The sequence below is a fragment of the Chamaea fasciata genome, unplaced genomic scaffold (assembly GCF_029207755.1).
Source record: "Chamaea fasciata isolate MVZ Bird 193981 ecotype frontalis unplaced genomic scaffold, bChaFas1.0.hap1 SCAF_14, whole genome shotgun sequence".
NCBI classification, from domain to species: Eukaryota; Metazoa; Chordata; class Aves; order Passeriformes; family Sylviidae; genus Chamaea; species Chamaea fasciata.
Genome location: NW_027094099.1, coordinates 2,038,835 through 2,064,581, shown reverse-complemented (window position 1 = coordinate 2,064,581; position 25,747 = coordinate 2,038,835). Strand labels below are relative to the sequence as shown.

General features: G+C 59.2%; 1 protein-coding gene across 1 annotated transcript; it reads right to left on the bottom strand.

Annotated features, from left to right (window-relative positions):
* Positions 1–25,747, bottom strand: SEMA7A (semaphorin 7A (JohnMiltonHagen blood group)). The gene is made up of 14 exons (XM_066196459.1): positions 25,588–25,747; positions 13,034–13,167; positions 12,368–12,418; positions 11,682–11,777; positions 11,520–11,604; positions 10,951–11,061; positions 9,641–9,780; positions 9,203–9,381; positions 8,961–9,069; positions 8,528–8,726; positions 7,424–7,539; positions 6,749–6,900; positions 6,156–6,223; positions 1–1,471 (listed from the first exon to the last, which is right to left on the bottom strand). Exons 1-14 carry the CDS (start codon positions 25,700–25,702, stop codon positions 1,125–1,127), a joined length of 1,902 nt encoding a protein of 633 aa, XP_066052556.1. The 5' UTR covers positions 25,703–25,747; the 3' UTR covers positions 1–1,124.

Here is a 25,747-nt window from a genome sequence, read left to right as displayed (position 1 = left end):
TGGGTTTTCCACTCTTTATTCCAACCATCTGCTTTGGTTACAGGTCTGAAAGGGCTGGGGGATTTTTATTTATTTATTTATTTGGTAGCTCTTCTGGTGTTGTTTGTTTTTATTTTTTTTTTTCCATTTTCCTCTCCTGTAATCCGCCCCCGCCTGCTGTAATATTATAAAATCCTACAAGACAGTAAATGAGCATAATAAATATCTGTTAGTCCACAAAGTTAAAGTGCTTTGAGAAGGGCTGTAAGAAGCTCCGTCCCAGACCGGGGATGGGGAACATCTCGGCGATGTAGTGCAGTAGGAACCTCTGGTGTCCCCTGGGTGTCCCCGCCCGGGGCCGGGCGGTTCCGGGCTGGGCAGGTTTTGGACAAGGAGCGGGACCCTCCCTTGGCAAGGAGAAAATCCCGATTTTCACAGTTTAGTCTCGCTCCGACACCTCCTAAAGCGCGCGCGGGGGAAGCGAGGCCCGGGCCCGCCTCGGGAGGGGACAGGGACAGAGCCGGGGACAGGCGCAGCCCCCCCCGGTGCCCTGAGATGCGCGGCCGCTTTCCCTGAGGACAGCCGGGGCGGGCTGGGAGCGGGCACGGCCCCGTGCCCCCGGCCGTGCCCCTCAGCTGCCTGCAGAGCATTTGTGCGTCTCCAGCGTCCGCCCAGCGCCTCCCGTTCCGCTCGGGGCTCCGCTCCCACCTTCCCTTCCCTTCCCCACACCCCGAATCCAGTCGCCTCCCGAGGTTTTTCCATGCAAATTCCCAACGCGGCGCCGATTCCCGACCTCCCTCCCACACCAAAGCCGGCTGCAAAACAACAACAACAACAAAAAAAAAACCCAACCCCGTCAAACCTCCGAGCCCTCCGGAGCGGGGAGGGGATGACTCGCGAGTGACGCCGCGGGGCGTCAAACCCCAAACCCTCGGGAGGCAGCGGGGATCCCACAGTCCGGAGGCCGAGGAACCTCCTCCTTCTCCTCCTCCTCCTCCTCCTCCTCATCTTCATCATCACATGCAAGGAGCGGCCGCGCTCTGAGGGTCAGTGCATGCATCGCCGGCCACGCGCGTCCCGCCGGGGCTCATCCAGCGAGGTTCCCCCGGCGGGGATAGGCGAGCGCTCCGACACGTCCGAGAGGCTCAGTGGAAGAGCTCGGCCAGCGCCAGCACCAGCAGCAGCTGCAGCCACGACGCCAACGTGGCCGGGGCGCGACCGTGCTGCCACAGGAAGCGCTGGCGGTCCAGCAGGCGCTCCTTGACCAGCGCCTGGCGGAACCCGTCCTCCTCGGACACGCAGACGTAGTGGCCGTAGTGCTCGCGGCGGACGCTGGGGATGAAGTGGAAGCAGTCGCGCTGAGGGTGCGAGGTGTTGCAGCTCTTGATGAGCACGTCCTCGTGGTACCAGTTGTAGGTGGCGTAGTGGGACTCGATGGAGCAGTTGAGGTAATAGCGGGAGAAGGGCATCACCGAGATGTTGCGGAAGTCGTCTGCGGGGAGGAAACGGGGGAGAGGCGGGGTTGGGTTAGAAATACGTGTTGTGTGGAAAACAGAGTTCGCTTTCCTGGTAAGTTTTAAGAAATAGGTTTAATAGGAAGAAAAAATAAGACAATTAAGAAACAGATTAAGCAAGAGGAAGTACGGCCGGGCCGGGTGACGTGGCACTCAGCCAAGTCCACAACCTGCTATTTCAGAGGCCTTCTTTAAAGACCCTTTCTATTGCATCAGTTTGGTTGAATATTCGTATTTTCTACAAACTAATTTCCATATTCCAGGAACTGTTTAGCCCCTCCCTGGGTCCGCCTTTTTAGGGCACGCGTGTTTCTTGGCTGTATCTTCATTATCACCTCCAGCCCGGGCCTTGGTCCGTGCTTTCTTCACACGGTGGATGCTGATAGTTGATATCTCAATTGCAGGGTCTTCTTTACATGTTCACTGGGTGTTATCCCGGCCAAACGGACGGTTCAAGCAGCCACTTTATCACTACTACCACTATGCCTAATTTCCTTTTCTAATAGCAGAAATAAATCTTACATCCTCGCCACAACGTTCTCAATCGCACGGCGCACACCTTGCGAAAAGCCAACTTTATAATATACACTTATAAGTATTACACGATCGGCTTTTTGCGAGTATTGAGGTGAATACTATGTGTGTTATATTAGAAAGTTCTGTTGTATTAATGCAGTATGCTTAAACTGTCGGTTTGGCCGGGATAACACCCAGTGAACACGTAAAGAAGACCCTGCAATTGAGATACCAACTAACAGCATCTACCGTGTGAAGAAAGTGTGGACCGAGGCCCAAGCTGGAGGTGATAATGAGGAAACAGCCAAGAAACACGCGTGCCCTAAAAAGGAGGACCCAAGGAGGGGCCGTGCTAAACAGTTCCTGGAATATGGAAATCAGTTTGTGGGAAAAACAAGACTGATGCAATAGAAAGAGAGCCAATCTTTGCTCTTTTTTTTTGGTCTCCTAATTGTCTTGGGTTTTTTTATTATTATTAAACCAATTTCTTAAAATTCACCTAGAAAGTGAACCTTGTTTTTTCACAGTTAGTACAACAGAGATTTTAGTGGGGCGGTGTGGGAACTGACAGTGGTCAGAACACGGATTCTCAGGCTCCAGAGCAGAAGCTTGAAGCCTGTGGGAAAGCCAAGGACAGAACTCTCTCAGTCTGGCCTGGGAAATCGTAAGGAGGAACCCAAAACAATCTTGTAAGTACCGTCCTCCTGACAGCCGGTGTTTTTCCAGCTTGTTTACCGGTAGAGACGTTTACAAAAAGGTGTTGCCCTAATGTGTCCGATTACACTCTTTTTCTGACCCAGAGATGGGCCAACTGAGAGGCGTTCTAAAAACTTTTATTCCATTTTCAGCCTCACGTGAAGGCTGAGACAGTACAGATGATACAATTCACACCGTCACTATCAGAAGCCAAACCAGTCCCTAATTACAACCCATTATAAGCGTTTTTCGGCCCATCAGCTTTTGCCACACAATGCTGTTAATGCCTTAAATGATCTAAAATCACCCCTCGTGGGCGCTACTACAATGCACCTTTCACAGTTCTATTTCTCCAAAGTACCTAGGCTTATTTGCAAGGCCATCCTTTGAAACTGGTTTCTAGTTCCAATCCTATCCATTGTACCGAAACACGGCATAAAAGGAGTCTGTCTTTCAATAAACTTCGCTCTAAACCCTCTGAAGAAATCAGAGTCCTACGCGTCGTTACACGAGCAGTCCTGAATTGGAACAACAGTGTGGAGGAAGCCACAGAGGCGGCTCTGGAGAGAAAAGCTCCTTGAAATTTCTGCTCTGTCCGGCAGAGCAAATCCCTCAAGGACTGACGTATCTCTCTGTGGCCCAATTAGAGAAGTCAGCAACCTTTCTGCCACGACACAGTTAACGTGGAGACCCCCGAGGCTGCCAGGGAAGCTTTTAGGGCTTTGCCCTGGAAGAATCTACCATTGGCTCTGAGAATGCCTCAGAGCTTAGGGGGAGCGAAAAGGCTTCCCCCAGGGTGCTCGGCAGCACGATGTTAACCCAGCTCGGTTCTGCTTTTCCCTTCGGCCCTGGGCCTCGCCCACCTCTACTGTCCATGGGTGTCCCCAGTTCTAGAAGCTTCTCTGCTGGAGCCCTGGACACTGAGAATTTTAGACTTTCTGACTCCCCAAGCAAACACCGCGTTTGACCTGAGGCCGTGGAGAGGGCTCCCAAAATTGAGTGACGGCACTGGGGTTGTGGGTGTGGAGTTTGGATAGAAGCGTGTGATATTAGGGTGCAAAACTTAGAGTTTAAGGGTTAAAAATATAGTAATAGATATAAAGCGAGATGGAGGATTTAGGGCATAGGTTCAGTCCTTTTTCACCTTCTTTTTCATGGGTTTGGGTGGTGGCTTGTAATTGGATAGGAAAGTCCGCATTACGGACCACGGGTGGTTGGTTATTGGGTCAAAAGTAAAAATAATTTAGGTGTCCTTTCATAATTGGACAGCTTGTTCCTAAAAGGCCTTGCAGAGAAAGAGATGGGGGCCATTTTTACTTTGTCAGCTACAACTCACGACTTGTGAGACTGTAACCTTGATAAGGATTAATAAACATCCGAGTCCGAACACAAAACACTGTCTCTGGAGCGTTTAGCCCTGACTCTGACAGAAAAGAAGATAAAAAGCAACACTTCTCCTTTCCCTGTTTCCCCGCTGTTTGTGGTGTGGCTGACGGTCTGCCCTCATGTCCCCTGTAGGTGACAGCCCCTTGCCCTGCCCTGGTACTGCCCCTGTGCTCACAGCCCCTCGGCCTCTGACCCCACACTTAACCCCGGGCACTCCTTTGATCCGGGTTTCTCTGTCTCTGGACCCTTTGGCACGAGTCTTCCAAATAAACCTCGCTGGAATTCCCTACAGGAGACCCTCCCCATCTTTCTCGGCTGACTTATCTGTGGTGTGGGGGAGTGCGGACCCGAGCATTGAGGACCAAGGGTGGTCGGTTATTGCGTTAAAAATAATTTAGGTGTCATCTCGTTATTGGGACAATAAGTGCTTAAAACACCTCGTAAAGAGTCAGAGGCGGAGCCATTTTCCACCTTGTTATCTAGAACTCACACCTTGAGAGACTGTGCTACAGATAAGGATTCATAAACAACCGAGCCCAAACAGGAAGCCGCGCCTCTCCCAAGCATTAATCCTGGCTCTGACAACGGAGGAAGAGAAGATAAGAAACCCACAGGTGAGGAGAGCAACGTGGGAACGCTGAGGCCACGGCGCTGAGGAGCTGTGACCAGCCGAGAGGCTTGAGCAGCGAGACGGAGGAGCCTGCCTTTTATCCTGGAACAGCTCACCCTTTTATCCTGCCCCCCAGGAAGCAGTTTGACTCACAGAAACCAGCTGCGGGAAGGATGCCAGCCGTGGGAGGGGCCGGCGTTGCAGCAGGTCGGGCGGGGCTGCTGCTCCTGAGAGTTAAACCCACGCTGGGGAAGCCCGCAGAGAGCTGTCTCCCGTGGGAACGGCCCCACGGCACAGCAAAGCACATTCCTCTCCCCAGCCAGCTGAAGGAAAGGGGTTTTTTTCGAGTTTTTTCCGAGTTTTTTCCCCGTGTTTTGCCTCCCTGCGCCGTCGGTGGGGTGTAGGGGGAAAGCTGTTCTAAAGCTTGGTTTTATTCTCATCATCCTTGTTTAATTCTGCTCATAATTTTTTCTTTCTACCTTTGAAAGTTTTGAGCCTGTTTTGCCCTTGGAGTGTTTGCTCTTGACCCTCATCTCACCCCGTGAGGCTTTTAATTTCTTTTTCTCTCCCCCTCCTCTGCTCCACTGCAGCAGAGGAGAATGAGTGAATGGTTTTTCGTGGCTGCGCTGGCGTTCAGCCAGCGACAAATCCACAACAGACGTCCAGGAACCGCGGACTGGGTTGGTGGGATTGTGCCCGTGCCGGGAGGGGTGGAACTGGAGGATCTTTAAGGTCCTTTCTAACCCCGACCACGCCACCACGATGTCACAGACCCACATAAGGACAGCTCACTATGCCTGGCGAAGCCCACACGACTTTTCTCCCGGTTTAATCTTTCCCACCCAGCTCAGAAAAATGATTCCCACTCATTCCAGCCTGGTGTGTTGATTCCAGTCCCCCAGTGACACCTCCCACCATCCAAACCCGTCCAGATCCATCCAAACACATCCAGATCCATCCAAACCCATCCAGATCCATCCAAACCCATCCAGATCCATCCAAACCCATCCAGATCCATCCAAACACATCCAGACCCATCCAAACCCATCCAAGACTCATCCCAATCCATCCAAACCCATCCAAACCCATCCAAATCCAGCCAGACCCATCCAGACCCATCCCAATCCATCCAGACCCATCCAAACCCATCAGAACCCACCCCAATCCATCCAAACCCATCCAGATCCAATCCCAATCCATCCAAATCCATCCCGATCCATCCAAACCCATCCCAATCCATCCAGACCCCTCCCAATCCATCCAGACCCACCCAGACCCATCCAAAACCATCAGAACCCATCCAAATCCATCCAAACCCTTCCAAATCCATCCACATCCATCCAGACCCATCCAAATCCATCCAAACCCTTCCAAATCCATCCAAACCCATCCAGACCCACCCAAAGCCTGGAGAACCCAACAATCCCTTCCCCGACCACATCATCTCCACGTACCCTCCTTGACATCACCCCTCTGGCAGCTTCCTTGCCACGAGTCCAAGTTCAGGTTCTGGAGCACCTCCCTGGAGGATGGGAATGGGAATAAGCACCAACAGAACTTGGGGAAGCAGCGTTTTAGGGACGGGAATCCCCCATATCAGTGGGATGAGTGGGAACCTCCCCCTCCCACCCTAATTTCACAAGGGTGGAGATGACCAACGTGAGACCCAGCAGCAAGGAGAGGGGTTGGTGCCCAAAATCCTTTAAGGATCCACACAGAGCACCCCAAACTTTCGGGGAGAGGGTTTGGGTGCCCAGAATGCTTCAAGGGAGGGATGGATCTGCACAGAGCACTCCAAACTTTTAGGGAGAAGGGTTGGGTGCCCAAAATCCTCCAGGGGAAGGATGGATGCACACAGAGCACCCCAAATCTTTGAGGAGAGGGGTTGGGTCCCCAAAACCCTTCAAGGATCCACGCAGAGCACCCCAAACTTCGGCGACCAGCGCAGCCACCCCAAACCCAGGCGGGCCCACGTCGCGGGAGGGGAATGCTGAGGGTGGGGGTGTTTTCCCAGCGGGATCAGGGGGCGGGATGGCCCCCCACGCACCGGCTGAGGGCCAGCGAGAGGCAGGAGCCGTTGGCCCAGCCGCAGTAGGGGTCCCTGGCCAGCACGCAGCTGTGGCAGTTGTTGCGGTAGGCGCCGCACATGTCCATGGGCAGCTCCAGGACGCGGCCGCTGGAGCCCACGTAGAGCACGGCCTGCGGGAGGAGAGCACAGGGAAGGGTCATCCCCCGGCACGGGAAGGACCTGGAGCTGCTGGAAGGAGGTGCTCCCAGGGTGGAGCCCCTCTGGGAGAGCTGGGAATGTTCACCTGGAGAAGGGAGGGCTCTCCAGGGAGAGCTCAGAGCCCCTTCCAGGGCCTCAAGGGGCTCCAGGGGAGCTGGAGAGGGACTTTGGAGGGACAGGACACGGGGAATGGCTTCCCATTGCCAGAGGGCAGGGATGGATGGCATAGTGGGAAGGAGTTGTTCCCTGCGAGGGTGGGGAGGGATGAAATTCCCAGAGCAGCTGGATTCCTGGAAGGGTCCAAGGCCAGGGTGGACGTTGGGACTGGGAGCACCCCGGGATAGTGGAAGGTGTCCCTGCCATGGCGTGGGGCTGGATGGTGATTAAAGGCCGCTTCCCACCCAAATAACTCCATGATTTCCCTCCCAGACCCCGGGGCCGGCACTGACCCACCCAACCCAACCCCGTTCTCCTGCCCCCGGAGCAGGGACGCACCCTGGCGTGGTCCAGGATCATGGACTGGATAGGATCCTTGTCGGGGAACACCTGGATCTCCATGACGTTCTGCACCCCATCGGGCAGCTCCACCACCTTGTGGATGGACCCCTTGTCTGGGAAGAGAGAGGGGACAGCCCTGAGAGGAGGTGACAGTGTCAGGAGGTGCCTGCCCAGATCTGACACCCAGAGAGGGCAGGAGCAGCACCCCGAGGGCTCGGGAATCCTCCTGGTTCCCCCTTCCCAAAGGGATCCCTTCTGCCCCCTCAGCAGGGGTCAGGACCCCCCAGGTGACTCTGGGTCCACCTCACAGCCCTTCCTGTAGGATCAGGCTTCCCGGGGGACCCTGCAGCGAGCTGGCTGCGTGGAGACGCAGGACTCTGGAAAGCGCCTTTTGCTCTGTCTCTCTGTTTCTGTTTCTCTCTAACTCTGTTTCTCAGTTTCTCCATTTCTACTTCTCTCTATTTCTGAATTTCTCTCTATTTCTCTGTTTCTCTCTTACTCTGTTCCTCCGTTTCTCTGTTTCTATTTCTGTTTCTCTGTTTCTCTCTTACTCTGTTTCTCTGTTTTTCCATTCCTCTCTGTTTTTCCATTCCTCTCCATTTCTCTATTTCTGTTTCTCTGTTTCTTCCTCTCTGTTTCTCCATTTCTCTGTTTCTCCATTTCTCTGCCTCCCTCCAAGTAGAAAATCCAGACCCCAGCCCTCGCGGGCTCCAATCCAACCACAGCCACCCACCGAGAGCCGGCTGCGCTTTCCTAATCCCGGATCAGGAGTTTAAATCCCCGCAGGTCCCTCCCAGGGAGCAGATCCCACGGACGGGGAGGGAGCAGCACCGCTCGGGAAACGCCGGAGCTGCTCCTTTGGGAAGGATTTGTGCCCCGCACCAATCCAACCCACACCTGGGGAAGGGCCGTGCCCCTCTCCCCCGTGCCTGGGACGCTGCCCAGAGCCCACGCAGCCAGGCTGGCAGCCTTCAGCTGTTCCCAAAACGCGGCAGCTCGCTCCTGCCTGTCGAGCATATGCCAGGCTGGGAACGCAGCCCCTGCGCCGCTTCCCCCCCCCGCGGGGAATGTCCCCTCGGACGGGGAACGTCCCCCCCGCACCTGTGGCCAGGTAGAGGACGTTGTAGCGCTGCCCGTCGGCCGCGGCCACCTCGTGCACGCCGATTTTTTGGTAGCGGTGCTTGTTGTGGAACAGGGGGCTCCTGGACGGCGACAGCGGCTCCACCCGCTCCTCCACCTCGGGGTGGCTGTCGGCGATCTTGAAGGTCTCGCTGGGCGTGTGCTGCCCGGAGGGGACGCACTGCGGGCACAGGGGACAAAGAGGGGACAAAAGGCGCCGTCAGAGGCTGAGGGTGGCGGGGCAAGGGGACAGTTCTGCCCAGGGGTGCGGTGCCGGGGGCCGGGGTGTCACTGTGCCAGCGCCTCTAAAATCCTATTCCCCCCCGTTCTTCCCATGAGGGGATCGGACTTTATCCAGCCTCCCTTCATTCCCAGGGCTCAGCAGCGCCTCCCTCGCTCCTCATCCCCCCCTCACCTGGCCGGGTTTGACCTCCGGGGTGGGGCCGCTGTAGCCTTTGAGCCGCGATGTCCGGAACACGCTGTCGATGTCCCCGAAGGAGTAGACGCAGACGGCAGAGCTCCCCCTGAGGGGACAGCGGCACGGTCATGGGGGGGACACGGCCACCCCCCGGCCGTGCCCATCGCCCTGCCCGCTCCAGCTGTTTCCCGGAGGGAAAAGAGGGCTGGAGGGAAGGGTTTGGGGGTGGGACCCCTCACCAGGTGTTGGTGAAGAGCCCGTAGACCTTGGAGCGCCGCCAGTCGCCCGCGGGGACAAAGAAGACGTCCTGCAGCCAGTTGAAGTTGCCCTTGGTGACGGGGTCCACGCAGATCAGCGTGGCCTTGAGGAACGTGGTCCACTTGGAGGCCGAGAGGGAGCTGGTTCCTCCCTTGTCCTCCTGGGGGACAGGGACAGCGGGGAGGGAGTCAGGGTTTGGGGGGAAACCCGCCAAAATCCCCATTTTGGGGGATGCTGCCACAATCCCGCTCCTGCCATCCCAGCGAGACGGAGCAGGGAATTCTCTCCCCTGCTGTGAGACGTGGCTGTGCCCCACTCAGAGGGGCCAAAGCGAGCCTGGGTCAGACCAGGTGAGCTGGCACGTCCCCTGTCACCCCTGGAGCTGTCCTGGCTGCCACCCTGCCCTGTCCCCGAGGTACCTTGCACAGCTGGGCCACCCTCGAGATGTTCCGGGGCGCCTCGGGGCTCTTGTCCGGGTTGTCCTCGCGGAAGAAATAATAAATCTTGTCCTGGTGAGGCTCCTCGTGCCTCAGCGTGGTGGCCTTGACAAACTGAGGGTCTGGGGAGGGAAGGGACAGGACTTGGAGCTGATTTCATCCGGGAAGCCACCGGTGGGGACAGGGCAGGGGATGGGACATGGGGACAGCTCCCAGCCCTGGCTCCTCCTGGCACTGTCCCTGCCTGACTCCAGGGACTCATTCCCTGCAGGGAACGACTCCCTGGAGCCTGGGGAAGCCTTGGCAGCCACGGAAAGCAGAGTCCCTCCTGGCTCTGGGGGCTGTGGTGGGAAGGATCACTCAGGAGGAGAAATCCGTGCTGTTTGTTGGGAAAACCCCATAACCCCGTTCCTATTAATGCACCGCTGCCATGAGCTATCCCTGGCTCCCTCTGAGCATCCCTAGCTGCTGTTCCCACAGAAGGGAATGTCCCGGGTTCAGAGCTCTGGCGTTCCCGTGGCAGGGAATGTCCCGGGATCAGAGCTCCGGTGTTCCCATGGCAGGGAATGTCCCGGGATCAGAGCTCTGCTGTTCCCATGGCAGGGAATGTCCCGGGATCAGAGCTCCGGTGTTCCCGTGGCAGGGAATGTCCTGGGATCAGAGCTCCGGTGTTCCCATGGCAGGGAATGTCCTGGGATCAGAGCTCCGGTGTTCCCATGGCAGGGAATGTCCCGGGATCAGGAGTGTGCTGTTCCCATGGCAGGGAATGTCCCGGGATCAGCCTGGCAGCCATGGGACTCTCAGGTCTGTCTTGGTTTCCTTCTCCCTGTTTTATCCCAGTGTCATTTTAATTCATTTTTTAGCCCGATTTCCCCCCTGGAAGCCACCCCAACCCCAGGGAAGCGGAGCAGGGTCCTTTCTCCATGTCCCCACCCTGTCCCTGCCCCAGCTTTGGGCCTGGCTGGGGTTTGCCCAGAGCCCCTGCCCGCACTGGAAGTTGCCCAACGCCGTGCTGGGCATTTTGCACAACCCCCATTTCCTTCCGCCCTGCAGGAGGGGCTGATTTCCCAGTCAGCCTCATTTCCCCATGCCCCGAGGGCAGGGAAGTCACCTCTGTGCTGGTTTGGGACAGAGGCCAAGCGGTGACGGGGAAGCAGACAGCTCCGGGCTGGCACTGAGGGCACACAATCTGCCCCCACAAGAAGCTCTGGAGTTTCCCCTGCCCCCTGCCAGCTGTGGGGTGGCAGAGCCCAGCTGGGAATGTCCCCCGGGCAGGAATGTCCCCCACTCACTCTGCATCACGGTGTCGCTGGTGTAGAGCTCTCCCCCGCCCCTCACGCGGCGGAACCGAGGGATCTTCCCGTTCTGCTGGCTCTTCTTGATGGTGGAGTAGATGTCCTGGCCTGTGGGACAGCGGGGATTGGCGAGGAGTGGAAGCGGCCAGGGCTTCCTGGGCACCACAGGGATGGTGGATACGGAACAGGGATCCCGGTCCTGACACCCAAGCCTTGAAGGGTGGCAGGGAGAGATTCTTGGGAAGGATCCTCACCTGTCCCCCCCTCCCCCGCCAGGCCTGGAGCAGTGGGATCACCGCTGGGCCCTCATTCCGAGACCCCTCCCATCCCAAAGCATTCCTTATTCCCAATTTTCCTCCCCCATCCCACTCCCCGGTGGGAATCTCCAACCTCTGTCTCAAAGGGGTGTGCCTTTCCACGGGGACAAAATGAGGAGAGCCAAGGCCACCCAGAAGAGCGGACAAAGCCCTTGGAGCAGCCTCAGGGGGCTCCTGTTTGTCCCGGGGAGGCTCTGAGCACAACAAAACCACCGGGAAAACAGGAAAATGGGGAAACACCCCACTTACCATCGACAACGACAAGGGTGTTGGAGTCAGGGGTGAACGGAGCGATCCCTCTCCCATCCCAGGGCGGGCTCTCTTTCCTCTGCGTCTGGGGAAGGACAGAACGGGGTCCTGAGTGGGGCCAGGCCGGGTTTTCCCGGCTCGGGATGGGGGAAGGATCCGTACCACATTCCAGCAGGTGGGAGCGCAGGCGCCGGTCCCGCAGACCAGGAGCCCGTCCCCGTACTGCTCCACCAGGGTCAGGTAATTCCGGCTGTCCTCCTGCAGGGGGAACGGGAGCCCGGGAATGGCACCGAGTCCCCAGCGCCACACAGCTTCCCAGATTTCCCCTGCATCTTCCTGGATCTCCTCATCCGGAGGGAGATCGTGAGGAGCGCGTGCAGCTCCTTCATCCCAAATCCTCCAGCCTTTCCCCATCCTGCTGTTCCCTCCTTGAACCCCAATCCTGCCCATCCTGCTGTTCCCTCCTTCAGCCCAAATCCTTCCCATCCCACTGTTCCCTCCTTCATCCCAAATCCTTCATCCCAAATCCTTCAACCCAAATCCTCCAGCCCTTCCCCACCCCACTGTTACCTCCTTCAACCCCAATCCTGCCCATGCTGCTCTTCCCTCCTTCATCCCAAATCCTCCCACTCCACTGTTCCCTCCTTCATCCCAAATCCTTCAACCCAAATCCTTCATCCCAAATCCTCCAGCGTTTCCCCACCCCGCTGTTCCCTCCTTCATCCCAAATCCTGCCCATCCTGCTCTTCCTTAATTCAACCCAAATCCTCCTCATCCCGCTGTTCCCTCCTTCATCCCAAATCCTCCATCTCTCCCCACCCTGCTGTTCCCCCACATGTGGGACTTACCAAATTCCCAGACGTCACGCACTGGCCTTCATTTTTCACCGTGAACTCTTCCTGGGATAAAAGAGAGGGAAACGCTCCCGTTCCTGCTCTCTCGAGGCCAGCAGGCACGACAAGGTCACCAAACACCGCCAGGTGGCCTTGTCCCCCGTCCTTGGCGCCTGAAATCCCTCGGGAAGGCCGGACTGGATCCCAGCGACTGAATCTGAGCATCGCTGCTCACATTCCAGAGGGGATTCCTGGCTGGAAACATCATCCTTGTGGGGCGGCCAGGACCTCGGAGGGGTCACAGCCAGGGAAAAACCCACCCGTGGTCAGCGAGGAGAGGAGAGGAGAGGAGAGGAGAGGAGAGGAGAGGAGAGGAGAGGAGAGGAGAGGAGAGGAGAGGAGAGGAGAGGAGAGGAGAGGAGAGGAGAGGAGAGGAGAGGAGAGGAGAGGAGAGGAGAGGAGAGGAGAGGAGAGGAGAGGAGAGGAGAGGAGAGGAGAGGAGAGGAGAGGAGAGGAGAAGAGGATTTTGCTTCCTGGCAGGATGGAGCCAGCTGGGCAGACACCAGGCTCGTCCAGGCCCGGAATGTGGGCCAGGAGATGGATCCCGGACACTTTTTAACGGGGTTTTGAGACGCTTTTTCTGGGGTTTTGAGGCCAAACCCTTCAGCAGAGCCCCCTCACCGTGTAGTTCTCGCGGGTTGCAAAGTCGTAGTAGTAGAGCCTCCCCTCGCCCCCGACGTAGATGGAGGAGGTGTTTTCCTGGTGGAAGAACACCGGGAACCTCTCCCTCCGTGGGAACACATATTCCTTGGCACCTGGGGACAGCACAGGCGTCAGGGAGCTGCTGTGGGGGCACCTGCTGATCCCCCTCTTCCCGTGCCCTTGGAGCCCCGAGGAAAACCGGGACACGGGGCTGGGGACCTCCGGGAGGGCTGGGAATGGGACAGGCAGTGCTCGGGCTCCAGCTATTGTCCCCTGGGTCCCCGGGGACGGGAGAGCTCCACAATGCAGGGAGGAAGCAGGGGAATTGCAGGAGGGGGAGCAGGGAGTGCCTGTGAGTGCTGCTTTCCAGAATCCCGGTGACCTCTGCGTCCCAGCTGAGGGATGAGGGGTCCCTCTCCCACCCTGGCAACCCATCCAGGCAAGGCAGGAGAGATTTGGATCCTTCCCAGAGCCAGGGGGATGGACAGGGTTTGGATCCCAGGGGGATGGACAGGGTTTGGATCCCAGGGGGATGGACAGGGTTTGGATCCCAGGGGGATGGACAAGGTTTGGATCTCCAGTAGGGTGGACAGAGTTTGGATCCCAGGGGGATGAACAGGTTTGGAACCCAGGAGGGATAGATGAGTTTGGATCCCCAGGGGGATGAACAGGTTTGGATCCCAGGTCAGCGCCCTGGTCTGGCAGGGAAAAGTTTCACGCCAAACCACAATGCCCGTGCTCCCTGTCCCAGACAGGAACAAGAAGCCGCAGCCAGGTGTCAGACGTGGCAGCTGGCAGCAGAGCCGTCTGCCCCTCTGCCCTTCCTCTTTCACAGCCCGGCTTTTCCAGCTGCCCTCCCCCGCAGACACCCCCCGTTCCCGGCCCTGTGGCCAGCTGGGCCGGGGGAGGCCAGCCCTGCTCCCCCCGTGGTCCCAAAGCGCCGAGGAGTGCGGGAATGGCAGCGCAGGGATGGCTCCAGGGCTCAGGGCTGCCCTCCGGCCCTCCGAGCTCGGCATTCCAGCTTTTCCCGTTCCCAAAGAGCGCAGACCGAGCCCTGGCCAGAGCTCCCAGAGCTCAGCCAAAGGCCGGGAACGCCTCTGGAGCTGGCAGCCGGCACACGGGGCAATTAATCAGCGGCACGTGGCTCTCTCTATTTATAGGGCCGGCACTTGGCACTGCCCTCCCTCTGCCCCCTGAGCCAAGAGGGAAGAGGCACCTCGAAGGTCACGGGGCTCGCTGAATTCCCAATGGGTTTGTGGGGTTATTCCCACCTCCTCGGGGTCCCGCATCCCGTAAAACAAGCGGAGTTTTCCGGGAGGCTGCCAGAGCTGCCCAGGTGGGATTTGGGAAGGGCTGTGGGGACACAGTGAGGGGACAGCTCGCTGTGCCCTTCCCCTGGGACCCTCAGCCCGACTGATCCCGGGCCCTGCCGGCCCCTGTGCCCTGCCCTGCCTTCCCAAGGGCTCCGAGAAACTGCTGAGCCCGAGCTGGAGAAGCTGGCACGGAATCTTCCAGGCTCATTCTGCAGCCAGGCTCAGGCTCAGCCTGCCCAGGAGAGGGATAATCCCTTTCCCAGCCTCTCCCTTCCCAAAAACCCCACCCCTGGGGAGCTCCTGAAGTGCTGTGACCCCACCACCGACTGCTCTGCCCAGACCTCACCAAAGTTCCCTCCTGTTTGAAACCTCCAGCCCCTAAACTGCTGCTAATCCAGGCAAATCCCCAAACTCAGCTCCTCTTCCACACTTCTCCCCTGCTGCCCCGGGCCTCCTCTGAGGGCTCCTCCTGAATTTCCTGAGCCCCGCCGAGCTGCGAGGCCACGCTCCCGAAAACAACCCAGGCCTAAACAACCATTTGGCCGGTGCTGTGGTTGTTGTTTATCCTGCAGCTCCCCGGGGATGGCCGTGAATCACGGAGCCGAGAGAGGAAACAGCTCTGCCAGCCAGGGCCCTCCAGAGAGCCTGGGCTGGGCTCCCTGCGCTGGCAGCCGAGCCTCCAAACGCTTCCAGCAGTGTCTGCTGGGCTCCCTCTGCCTCTGGGGCCGCCCTGTAGAGCTGGGCCTAAAGCCCTGCAAAGCTGGTCCTAAACCCTGCAAAGCCTGTCCCAAGTCCTGCTCCGCCTGCAGCAGCTGGGATTAGGGAAGGGGTTTGAGCCGCTTCTGCCCTGGTGGGATGGGGGGGGCAGCCCCGCACCCCAAACTGCGGGTGTGGGGTTGATGAGGATGAGGAGGCAGAGGGCATCTGGTGGCCCACAGCACCACAGAATCATGGACTTGTTGGGACTGGAAAAGCTGGTCCCGTTCCACTCTGTGCCAAGGGCGGGACCTTCCGCTGTCCCAGGGTGCTCCAAGCCCCGTCCAGCCTGGCCTGGGACATTCCAGGGACGGGGCCGTGTGTCCCCAAAGGACGGGACACGTCTCCTGGCAAAGCCAAAGCTGCTTTGGGCGCTGCAGAGAAAGGCTGGTGCCCCTGGGAGCCTCGGCCCCGCCGTCACCCCCGCTCCCAGATCCAAGGCCGGAGCTGCAGGGGACACAGGGCTCGTTCGCAGAGCCTGGCTGACCCCGCCGTGCCCCTCTGCCCGGCGTTTGCCGCCAGCCCCGCGGCCCGAGCGGGGATCAATGGCACCTCTGTCCCTGCAAATGTCCCCGCTCCTGAACGGCAGAAAGGGCGGCTTTGTGCTCGGCGCCGGAGGGGAGGGGAGCAGGGACATCAAACCAGGGCGAGAGGCACCCGGCGCATCTCGGAGGGATGCCTGGGGGGGAGAGGGAAGGGAACCGGGAGATGCTCCGGATGCCATGGAGGGAAGGGAGCAATGCCGCTTTCCGTGCACACACGGCTTTGGTGACAGAGCAAACGGCTCCCTGTGGGCCCGAGGGCTCCTTGAGGAGCACCCGGAGCATCCCGGAGCATCCCGGAGCATCCCGAAGCATCCCGGAGCATCCCGGAGCCGGCTGTTCCCACCTCCGGAGCAGAGGGGCGGCGTGGGCTGCAGCCTCTCCCGGCAAACTCCATCAGCGGGCCCGGCTGGGGCTGAGTCAGCGCCGCCTTCCCTCCTTCCCTCCTTCCCTCCCTCCGTCTCCTCGCTCCTCTCCAGCATTCCCGGCTGGCAGCGCCTCCCGCAGCCCAGACGCTCCTGAGTCACCGGCTCGCACCGCTCCCGGCTCCCGGGAGTGCGGGAATTCTCTGGGAATGCTGGTGGCTGCGGCGGCCCAGCATGGAGGTGCCGGGTTAAAATCAGGAAATGGAAATAAAGCTCGGGAGAAATGAAAGCTGAAGCGGGGATGGGAACAACACCTGCTGGGTTTCGGGAGCTGGGGCAGGCACGAGGCAGAGCCTGCATTTTCTGCCCGTAAATTCCTTCCAAGTGGGAATCACCTTGGAATGTGAGGGGGGAGAGAAGGGTAGAGAGTCTGCCTGATCCCAGGAATTGTCCTCTCCCTGGGATTGCCCATCCCTGGAATTGCCCATCCCTGGAATTGCCCACCCCTGGAATTGCCCACCCCTGGAACTGCCCACCCCTGGGATTGCCCACCTCTGGAATTGCCCATCCCTGGAATTGCCCACCCCTGGAGTTGCCCACCCCTGGGATTGCCCACCCCCGGACCTGCCCGCTCCCACGGAGCCCCTGGGCTGAGCGGTGCCGTCGCAGCTCGCCGTGGCTGTCACAGGCCGGGGACACGGCAGCACACGGCAAGCCGGGGCTGGCGCGGTGCCGAGGGCTGGCAGCGCAGCGCGGGCGATCCCCCGGGAGCTGTCGCTTTGAGGCGAGGCAGCGCTGTCACTCGCGGTGGCCCCGATGGCACTGCCACCTGCTCGGCTGCCCGCGCAGCCTCCAAACGTTGCCCAGCTCGGATTCCTTTCCCCAGGGCCGGGACAGATTCCGAGCTCGGTGAGAGCGCGGGATGGGCGCTGCAGGCAGGAGGAAGAGCTGAATCAAAGGCTGGGAATGTGGGGCTGTCACTTGATGTCACCTGTGCCCTCGTCCCGGCTCTGAGTCAGGGTGATGAGCGTCCTGCGCTCTCCACATCAATCGGGAGTCGCGTGGATGCGGTGACACCGATTCCTGTCCCGCAGCCCAGGCCCAGTTTTCCCGGGATTGTGATTCAGGGCCGCTTCCTGAGTCACTCAGGACTTCATCCCAGCTCCCAAAAGTCCACAGTGCAGCTGGAGTTTCGTCATTCCCTCAGGCCAGGGCCAGGAGGACAAGCCCTGGATTTCTCACCTTGCCATCATCTCCCCCGGGGCAGTCCCAGCAGCCGCCCCAGGGGGACAGGGACAGCAGCGACAGCGCTGCCAGGGTCCCCCCATCCCCGGAGCAGGGCTGGATTCCTCACACTGCTCCCACCCCCGCTGCCTCCCTCCTCCCCAAGCTCCACCACGGATGCCAGCAAGAAGCCAAGCTGCATTTTTTTCCTCCTTTTTTTTTTTTTTTTTTTTTTTTTTTTTTTTAGACGATCTATAAATTCCCAAATTGAGGCATTTCAGGAAGAGGAAATATGTCTCCAAGGAGCTGCTGCGCTAAGTTTTCCTTCTAGCGTGACTTTGCTCAAGGGGAACAAAGTGACACGAGGGAACAATGTGACACCGGGGAGGCGCAGCGGGGACAGGAGTGTCCCCTTCCCGTGGGACAGATGCCTCAGGCAGCCTGGCGGGCTCCTGGGACAGAGCCTGCAGCAACGGGGTTTTTTATAGGACCAATCTGACTGCAAATGAGGCATTTCAGGAGTTTTGAGCAGGTTGGTTCTGACCGGCCGCGGAATAATTGCAGAGTTTGTGGTTGCGAGGTCCCGGCGCCACCAACTGCCACCACACCTTGTGAAAAGTGACACATTTCTCATTTTCTGGACGGGTTTTCGAGAAGGAGGCGAAACGAGACACGCAAGAGGCAAGAAATGCGTGGAGGACGCTTCCTTCCCCCGCTGTTCCCCCCTGTCACCGGCCTCTGCAGGGGCTGCACCCCAGGAGAAGGGTCCGTGTTCCCCGAGGGTCCCCGGTGCCCCCTGGACATCCCCTCTGGAGAGGGAGAGCCTGGAAGGGCTGAGGGATCACCCCGGGGCTGCCCTGCCGTGTTTCGGGTCATCCCGTGCCTCGGCCTGAGTCATTTTTCTCAAAGGAAGCAGAAGCAGCAGAGCAGAAGCGACACCTCCAGGTTTCTGTCCCATCCCCCCCCCCCCCGGAGCTTCCTCCGGGTGCAAATCCCACCCTGGCCCCGCTTTCGCTCCCTCCACCTTCCCATCCTGCTCAGCTTGGAGCCGACTGGAGCCTGGCCACCTGGCACTGCTTTCCTGCTCTCCTGAAAGGAGCGGGGACCCCCGAAACTCCCGGGGAAAGCAGACAGCCGAGGGCTGAAAACGCTTCTGGCTGAAGCGAGACATTTCCCTGCTTCCCTCGTCCCTGCCACCCCGAGGCTGGAACGTGGATGGGCGAGTCCTGTGGGAATTCTCGGTATTCGAAAGCTCTCCCGTCCCTCTGGGGCAGGGAAGGGCCAGGTTTGGGCCTTCGGCGGCTGCATCCCGGGAAGGAGCTTTAAGTTTAATGGCTTTTCCAAAGTGCTTTCCCATCAGCCCGGGCTGAGTAAAAGCCCTGACTGGAATTTTGCCCTTCCCTCCATCCCGCAGGTTCCCGAAAGCAGGGATTGGGGCTGTGGGCTGCTCTCCTTCCCATTTTCCAACTGGGAGCTGGGGGAAGCTCCAGCTGCTCACTCAGAACCAGCACAGGTGGAGGGAGAGGGACCAGGGGGATACACAGCCTTAAAACCCCGCTGAGGGGCCCAGGAACTCACGGGAAACCCCCCAAAAAAAAGAGTTGTGAAAGGCCCCAGCAGCCTGAGCCATCTCACGCCTCTCTGTCATCCCGAGACCCCAGCGAGGCGCGGCCCCGGGGCTCATCTGGGAGTTTCTCATCACCCCAACCGCTTTGGAGATGAGCAGCAATTCACCCGCTGCCAAGAGAGCTCCACTCCTCTCTTCTCATCTCACGTCCGCCTCCCCAGCACGGCCGAGCTCCCCTCCGAGGGAAGGGCACGGCCTCGCGGAATCACCAGCACCACCATCATCCTCACCCAGCGGGGCTTCTGCACGCCGGCATCCCCAGCTGCCTCCATCCCGCTTTCCCCCGGCTCCTTTCCCCCCTCCCTTGCCCTGGAGAGATCGCTGCCATGCCCAGCTTTTTCCGGAGCCGGGCAGACAATGGAGCCCGCATTAGCGGGGATAATCCATCCCACAAAAAGCCGGCAGCCCCGGCGCGATCCCGATGCCCGGCAGGGCCACGCTGCAGAGCGCTCTCGGAGCACACAAATGCGCTTTTTCAGAGCCACGCTCCGAAAGGAAATATCCTGGCGCGGCAACCATTCCCGAGCTATTTGTGGGAGCGCCTTGAGGGGAGCTGGGGCAGGAATGGGGGGGAAACAAAGGAATGGGCTTTGGTAACTGAGCTGCCGGGCTCAGGCTTGGGATTTTGGGATCTCAAAAGCTCTTAAGGAAGCTGTGCTGTCGATATCCCCACTCTGAGCCGGAGCTGGAATTGATCCCAAACACCCACTCAGCGAGCAACAAAAGAGACCCCTAACCTGCCTGCCGCGGGGAACAAGCCCTGGATTCAAAGCCGGGGCTCTGCTGGCCCCACGCTCCAGGAACGCTGGAATTCTCCCCCATTAAACACCGAATCCCCGGCCGGCGGGCTCGGCAGCAATTCCATGAATACTAACACGGCCCCACTCTCGCTCCCCCCATAATTATGCAGCACTGGAGCTGCAAGGCGAGGCCGGAGCCTTTTGATGCCGCGGATTTCTGCCATCCGGCAGGTCCGGCATTCCCGGCTGCCCCGGCGCCGAGCCTCCCGCTGCACCCCACGGCTGCAGGGGCTAAATTTAGAGCCCGGTTTTGCCACTTTTCCAAAGGCTCCGCTCCGCGGCGGCGGTCCCAGGCTGCGCTGCTTTCCCGGCTCCTGCCTGCGATTGTGGGATTTTATCCCACGGCCGGCGGAACAATGGCACAAGCACGGCTGGATCTTGTGTCAACACAACAAAGGATGGATTCAGCCGGATCCGGAGAGCCCCTCCCAGCCCAGGAAAGTCAGATCCAGGCATTGATTTCCCAGGAAAGGCCTTTCCAGGGGGTAAAAACTGCCCCGAGCAGCTCCAGCAGCATCCACAACAACCCTGCTCCATCGACTTCCCTATCCCAGCTCCCAACAGCTGGAAAACCCTTCCCGGGCAGGGTGTCCCTCTCCAGGGGTGTCCCCAGGGGGGTTCCGAGTGGGAAGATCCAGACGTTTTATCCCTGCGGGACACAGGTGAGGTGTGTGCAGAGCAGGCACGATCCCAGAGGGATCGGGAAGGATCCCGGTGAGATCGGGAATGGTCCCACGGTGCCCTTCCAGCCTCCTCCTGCTGATGCCTCAAGTTTCAGCTCTCCTGTATTTCAGGTTCTGTGCTGCCCAGGGGTTCACAGTCAGTGTCACTCAGCTCTGCACACAGCAGGGACACAAAACAAATCCTTTTCCTGCTGCACTCTGAGGACAACTTTCAGGCCCAAGGGCAGAAACAAGGTGGAACAAGAAGGATGGGACCTCACAACCTGGAGCTGGAATTGGACAATTAAACCCCAAAGTGCAAATGGACCAAAACTGATAAAAGTGTGAGACCTCTTTGTCCATTTTGTGGCCATTCTTCGTCCACCCTGGGCGTAGCCCTGGCCAGGCCCTGTCCTGCCCAAGGCGTCCCCTAAAGGCCTGTCAATAAATACCTGCTTTATTCCCTAGCTCTGTGCAGTCTCGATTTCAGGCCAGCCTTCCCAAGGCATCACTGCAGCTGGAGGCTTCCCACACCTGCCGTGAGCTCCAGGTGGGTGCCAGCCCCGGGACATTGCGGGTTTGTGCCAGGGAATGTCACGGAGCCCTCCCCAGCACCCCCTGCCTGGACACGGCATTCCCATTCCCGTCACGTCCCAAGCCCTGGCTGCAGCTCCGCATTTCCCAGCCTTGGAAAGCCCCGGGTGCAGGAATGTGAAACCAGACTTCTCAAAACACCAAGATCCCAGCAAAGCTGTGGCCAGGGCAGCCTGAGGGCACTTGTCTGACTGGAACTGGACTCGAATTCCTCAAGGAAACTCCCAGAAACTCTCGATGCCCTCTCCCTCCCAGCACCTCACACCCACCAGACAGGAATATTTGACCCCAGCAGATAAGGAGAGATGGAATCATCGCTGCCCTGACCCGGCCAACAGGGCCCAGGCCGGGGAGGGGACAGGTGACATAAGCAGAGCTGCCTTTAAGGGCAGGATTTATCACCCAAACCCGCATCCCCACACCTAAATCACGGCAGCTGCTTCCACATCCCACTCCTGTGGCATCCCAGGGCGGAGCTGGGGCCGGCAGGAAAAGGGTGCCCAGCAGGAGGAACCAGCCCTATTTTTGGAGCAGCCAGGAATAGCCACAGCCCGGCGGACGGAGGCGGCTGGGACCCATTTCCCCTCCTCGCTCACCTCCCAGCCCTTTTTCTGGCTGCGAGATTTTCCCAAAAAAAGCACCTTGTACTTAGATTTATTCCGTGCTCAAGCTCGGATTTAGTTTGTAGCCGAGCACTGGGGTTTAAATTTAGTTTGTCCCATTTAAGGCAGCGAGCCTGACTGCATCACCCACAGAACACCTTCCCAGGCCGCTTCTCAGCAGTTCCGGCCCCAAATTGGCTGCTGCAGAGCTGGGAGCTTGGTCAGGAATTGGCATCTCACTCCCTTTTCCAGCCACAACTTCCATCAGCGGTGCCCTGCCTGTTGTTTTTGTGTCGTGCTCTTGCAACAGGAGGTGCCTGTGATTCACTCCATTTGTTTGGTTTGCTTTTCTTCTTTTTCAATCTGCGCACAGCAAAACATATTTCTTTTTTTTTCTTTTTTTTTTTTTCCTTTCCCCAACCAACATTTTCAGCTCCCAGCATCCCCCAACCCTGTGAAAAAGGAGAAAATAGCACTGCTGGGAAAGCGAGCAGCTTTCTCCTGGAAATGGTGATGCTCCAAGAGCTTTGTGAGAAAGTGTCCTACAAAGATGTTTCACACCATGGGACCACAAAAAGGCCCAGAGATGCTGTCACTGAGGAGAAAAAGCTGCTGCTGGCACCAGAAATCCCTCGTTTGCCACAACACCAAGAGATGAGTACCTTCAGGATCATCTCATCCCATGCCCTGCCATGGGCAGGAAGACTTTCCACTATCCCAGGCTGCTCCAAGCCCCAGTGTCCAACCTGGCCTTGGGCACTGCCAGGGATCCAGGGGCAGCCACAGCTGCTCCGGGAATTCCATCCCAGCCAGGAATTCCTGCCCAAGATCCCATCCATCCCTGCCCTCTGGCAGTGGGAAGCCATTCCCTGTATCCCGTCCCTCCATCCCTTATCCCAAGTCCCTCTGCAGCTCTTTCCAGAAGGTTCCAGGGGGACCCAGCCCCAGTGTGCCAGGGCACGGAGAGCTCCCCGCCAGCCCCGCTGACACAGCTCTGCCAGGCAAGGAGGCAGCCAAGCCTAGCAAAGCCCAGGAGCTGTTCCAGGCAGCCCAGGCGGATTCCCAGAACTGCCATTCCAAGGGCCCGCTGTATTCCGGGGCGGCCTGGAGCCAGCTCACCCCGCCGAGGCAGCCAAGGGTCAATTGCATAATCCTGCCTTTCCCTCGGCGACCCGCCGATCTCAGAAGCTGCTCCCTCCGGCTTCCAGCTCACCTGTTAACGAGCTGCCAATAATTAAACAGCCGGAGCCCATCCCACCCCGCGGCGTCAACGCCAACATCGGAGTTTTCCTGGGATCTCCGCACGTGTGGCTGAGCAGGGACAAATTCCTGAGCGTGGCAGCAGCTCCAGCCGAGCCTGCGCTGCAAACGCCGCGGGCTGCAGCAGCCCGAGCCCGCCCGCAGGCTCCGTGCCACGCTCAGCGTTTTGCGATGCTCGGTGACTTTCCGGTCAGGAGACAAGCCGGGCTGAGTGTCCCCTCCCGCTGTCACCGCCGACCCCGGGATACAGGACACGGGGGATGAGGGACACGCGGGATGCGCCGAGGAGCGAAAGCTCCGTGTGGGATGCGGCCGCACCTTTGCCAAAGCACAGCCCAGCCGGGCAGCTCTTGGCTGGAAAAATGCAGGGGAGGATGGGAGCACTGCGCCAGCCTGGAGGAACTCGGTGTTTGAATCCTCCTCCCCGGGACACAGAGAAGGGCAACGGCCAGGAGACACCCCGGGAACGGGGCAAAAGTTCTGCCGGTAAAACTGACCCGAGGCACTCGAGCAGTGGTGTGGAGCTGACCTTTTTCCTCCAGGCTCCGTGAGAAAGAGGAATCCTGCCGGGTCAGGAGTTCCCGGCAGTGACCGCTTGCCCACCTGAGCGGGCTCCAGGGGCCGTGGAGCTGCAGAGCACCGTGCTCCAAAGTGGTGGGAATGGTTAATCCTGGAGCCCCAAGCACCAGGACAGGCCCGCGGTGTTCCTTTGTCTGCAGGTGTGAGCTCAGGGTTGTGCCACCTCGGCCCGGGTACTTTTTGTCCCAGTTTCCCACGTCTCCTCACCTGCTCCTGACTGGGAGCAGGGGGCCAAAGCAGCAGAGAGGTTCAGGGACCTGCAGGGAGGGTAGGGTTTGGTGGAGCCAGGGAGGCTCCAGATGTCACCAAACCAGCGGAACTGAGACTTTGGGTGTCACAGACTCGCCGGGCACGGTGCCGGTGAGGGGAACCAGGCTGAGGGATGGAAAAGCAGCTGCAGCTTTACCCAATTTCCTGCACTGCAGGCAGGGAGGGATGGCTTCTGCGGAGAGCCCGGCTCTGCCCAGCCCCAGAAATCCTCACCCTCCTCCGGGCTTGGAGCACGTGGAGGTGCCTTTGCCGCGCCGCATCACCTGCTGCTAGTGCGGGGCCGTGGCGTGTAAGAAATTTAATTAGGGGAGAGCTGCCAGTTCCCGCAGAGCCCAGGGCCGGGGCCAACCCTGCAGCACTGCAAACGCAGCAGCGGGCCCGGAACGCTGCTCTCCACCCCCGGGAACGGGGGGCCGAGCTGGAAATCAGCCCTGCGGCTCCATCCCCCCCTCGCACGCACGGCGAGGGCCGGGAGGGGAGCGGGGCTGCAGCTGCAGCAGCCACGTGCTGAGCGCCGGCCCCGCCGAACATGCTGAGCTTTCAGCGCGCCCGGGGCACCGGGAAGTTCACCGCGCCTTCTCGGCCACAGCAGCCCCCGGCCCGTTGCTTCATCCTCCTCCTCCTCCTCCTCCCTCAGCCACAGCCCTGCCTCGGGAAGGTAGAGGTGACACCAAGGAGGTGCTAAATAGGACACGGCTCGTTCCCATCCCTCCCTGACTGCAATCCCTCTTAAGCGCAGGGCCTTGCCGAGTTCTCAGAGGTAATTAGAGATGTGGATAAGCGAAGAACAGAGCAGGTGAGTATAGTAATTGGTTTTGGTGGCAGGTGCCGGCATGACAGCCTTTCCGTGGCACCTAAACGCGGGGAAGGGTACAAGTGACAGCATTGTGACACAGGTAGGGATCGGCCACTCCATCCATTCCCTTTCCAGCCAGGCCAAAAACCCCCGGCACTGTCGGGAACCAGGGGGATTGTCCCCGGAGCAGCAGCTCCCGTCCCGCTCCCTTTTCCCGCAGCCAGCAGCGGTGACGCCATCGCGGAGCAGCCTCCCCTGCCCTGCCTCGCCGGTGCCTCTCGCCTTTGTGTGTGACAAGGTGACAGCAGAGGCCACCCCCGAGCCGCGCACGGCCACCGCCCCCCCCCCCCCCCCCCGCCGCTCTCCCAGCCCGGGGAAGGGCAGCGCAAATGCCAGCAGAGGAGAGCAGATGGCACGGAACGAAGCGGGAGAAATGGGCGTTCTCGGAAGTTGCCAGGGAATGGGGAGCACAGAGGAGTCCTTGTGCTGCAGAGCCCGGCCCGCCCGCCCGCCAAAGCCAACGGGGTCTTTGTTCCAGCCAGCCTGGAGGGGATTCAGCCCGAAACTCGGGATCAAACCAGCGCCGACACACCAGGCTCGGAGCCTTGAAAACATTTCTTTGTTCGGCTTTGCCGAGATCCAAGCTGGTTACAAAGTCTTTACGTGCCGTTTGTAAATTTTTCTCCGAGACCAGGGGTCCTCGGCAAACATTTACTCACCAAACTCATCTGCAGCGAGCAGGGCGAGTTAGCAGCTGAATAAGTGCATTAACTATGTAAATACACTTCTCCTTTTCTGGAGAGCTGCAAGTTGGGAAATGTGTCCTGTGGCCGCCTCAGAGCTTTTTTGACAGCCTTTAATAGACCCAGCTGATGGGTGGGGGGAAGCTTTTCGACAGCCTTTAACGTCCCCAGCTCGTAGGAAAATGCTTTTAACACATTCAAAGAAAGAAAAGAACGGTCTAAAAATCCAATTAAAAGCCAGCAGCCCCAGCCCACAGGCGTTTAAAAGGAGCCAAAAGCCTCGCCGAGGACACAATAGAAATAAAAATAGCCCGACTCTGTTTAAAGGACTCTCCTTCCCAGGTAGGAAGGAGCCGGCGCGGGGAGCAGCCGCAACCCGAGGGTGCAGCCCGGGACTCACCTTGGGGAGCCGCGACGATCCTGGGGTTCACCTTGGGGCGCCCCGCTGCCCACGTGCCCAGCTGGCCGAGCCACAGGGCCACCAGGAGGGCGACAGGCGACCTCCTGCTGCCCATTCCTAGTCCGGGAGAGAGCCGGGATCGGGAGCCGGCCGGCTGACA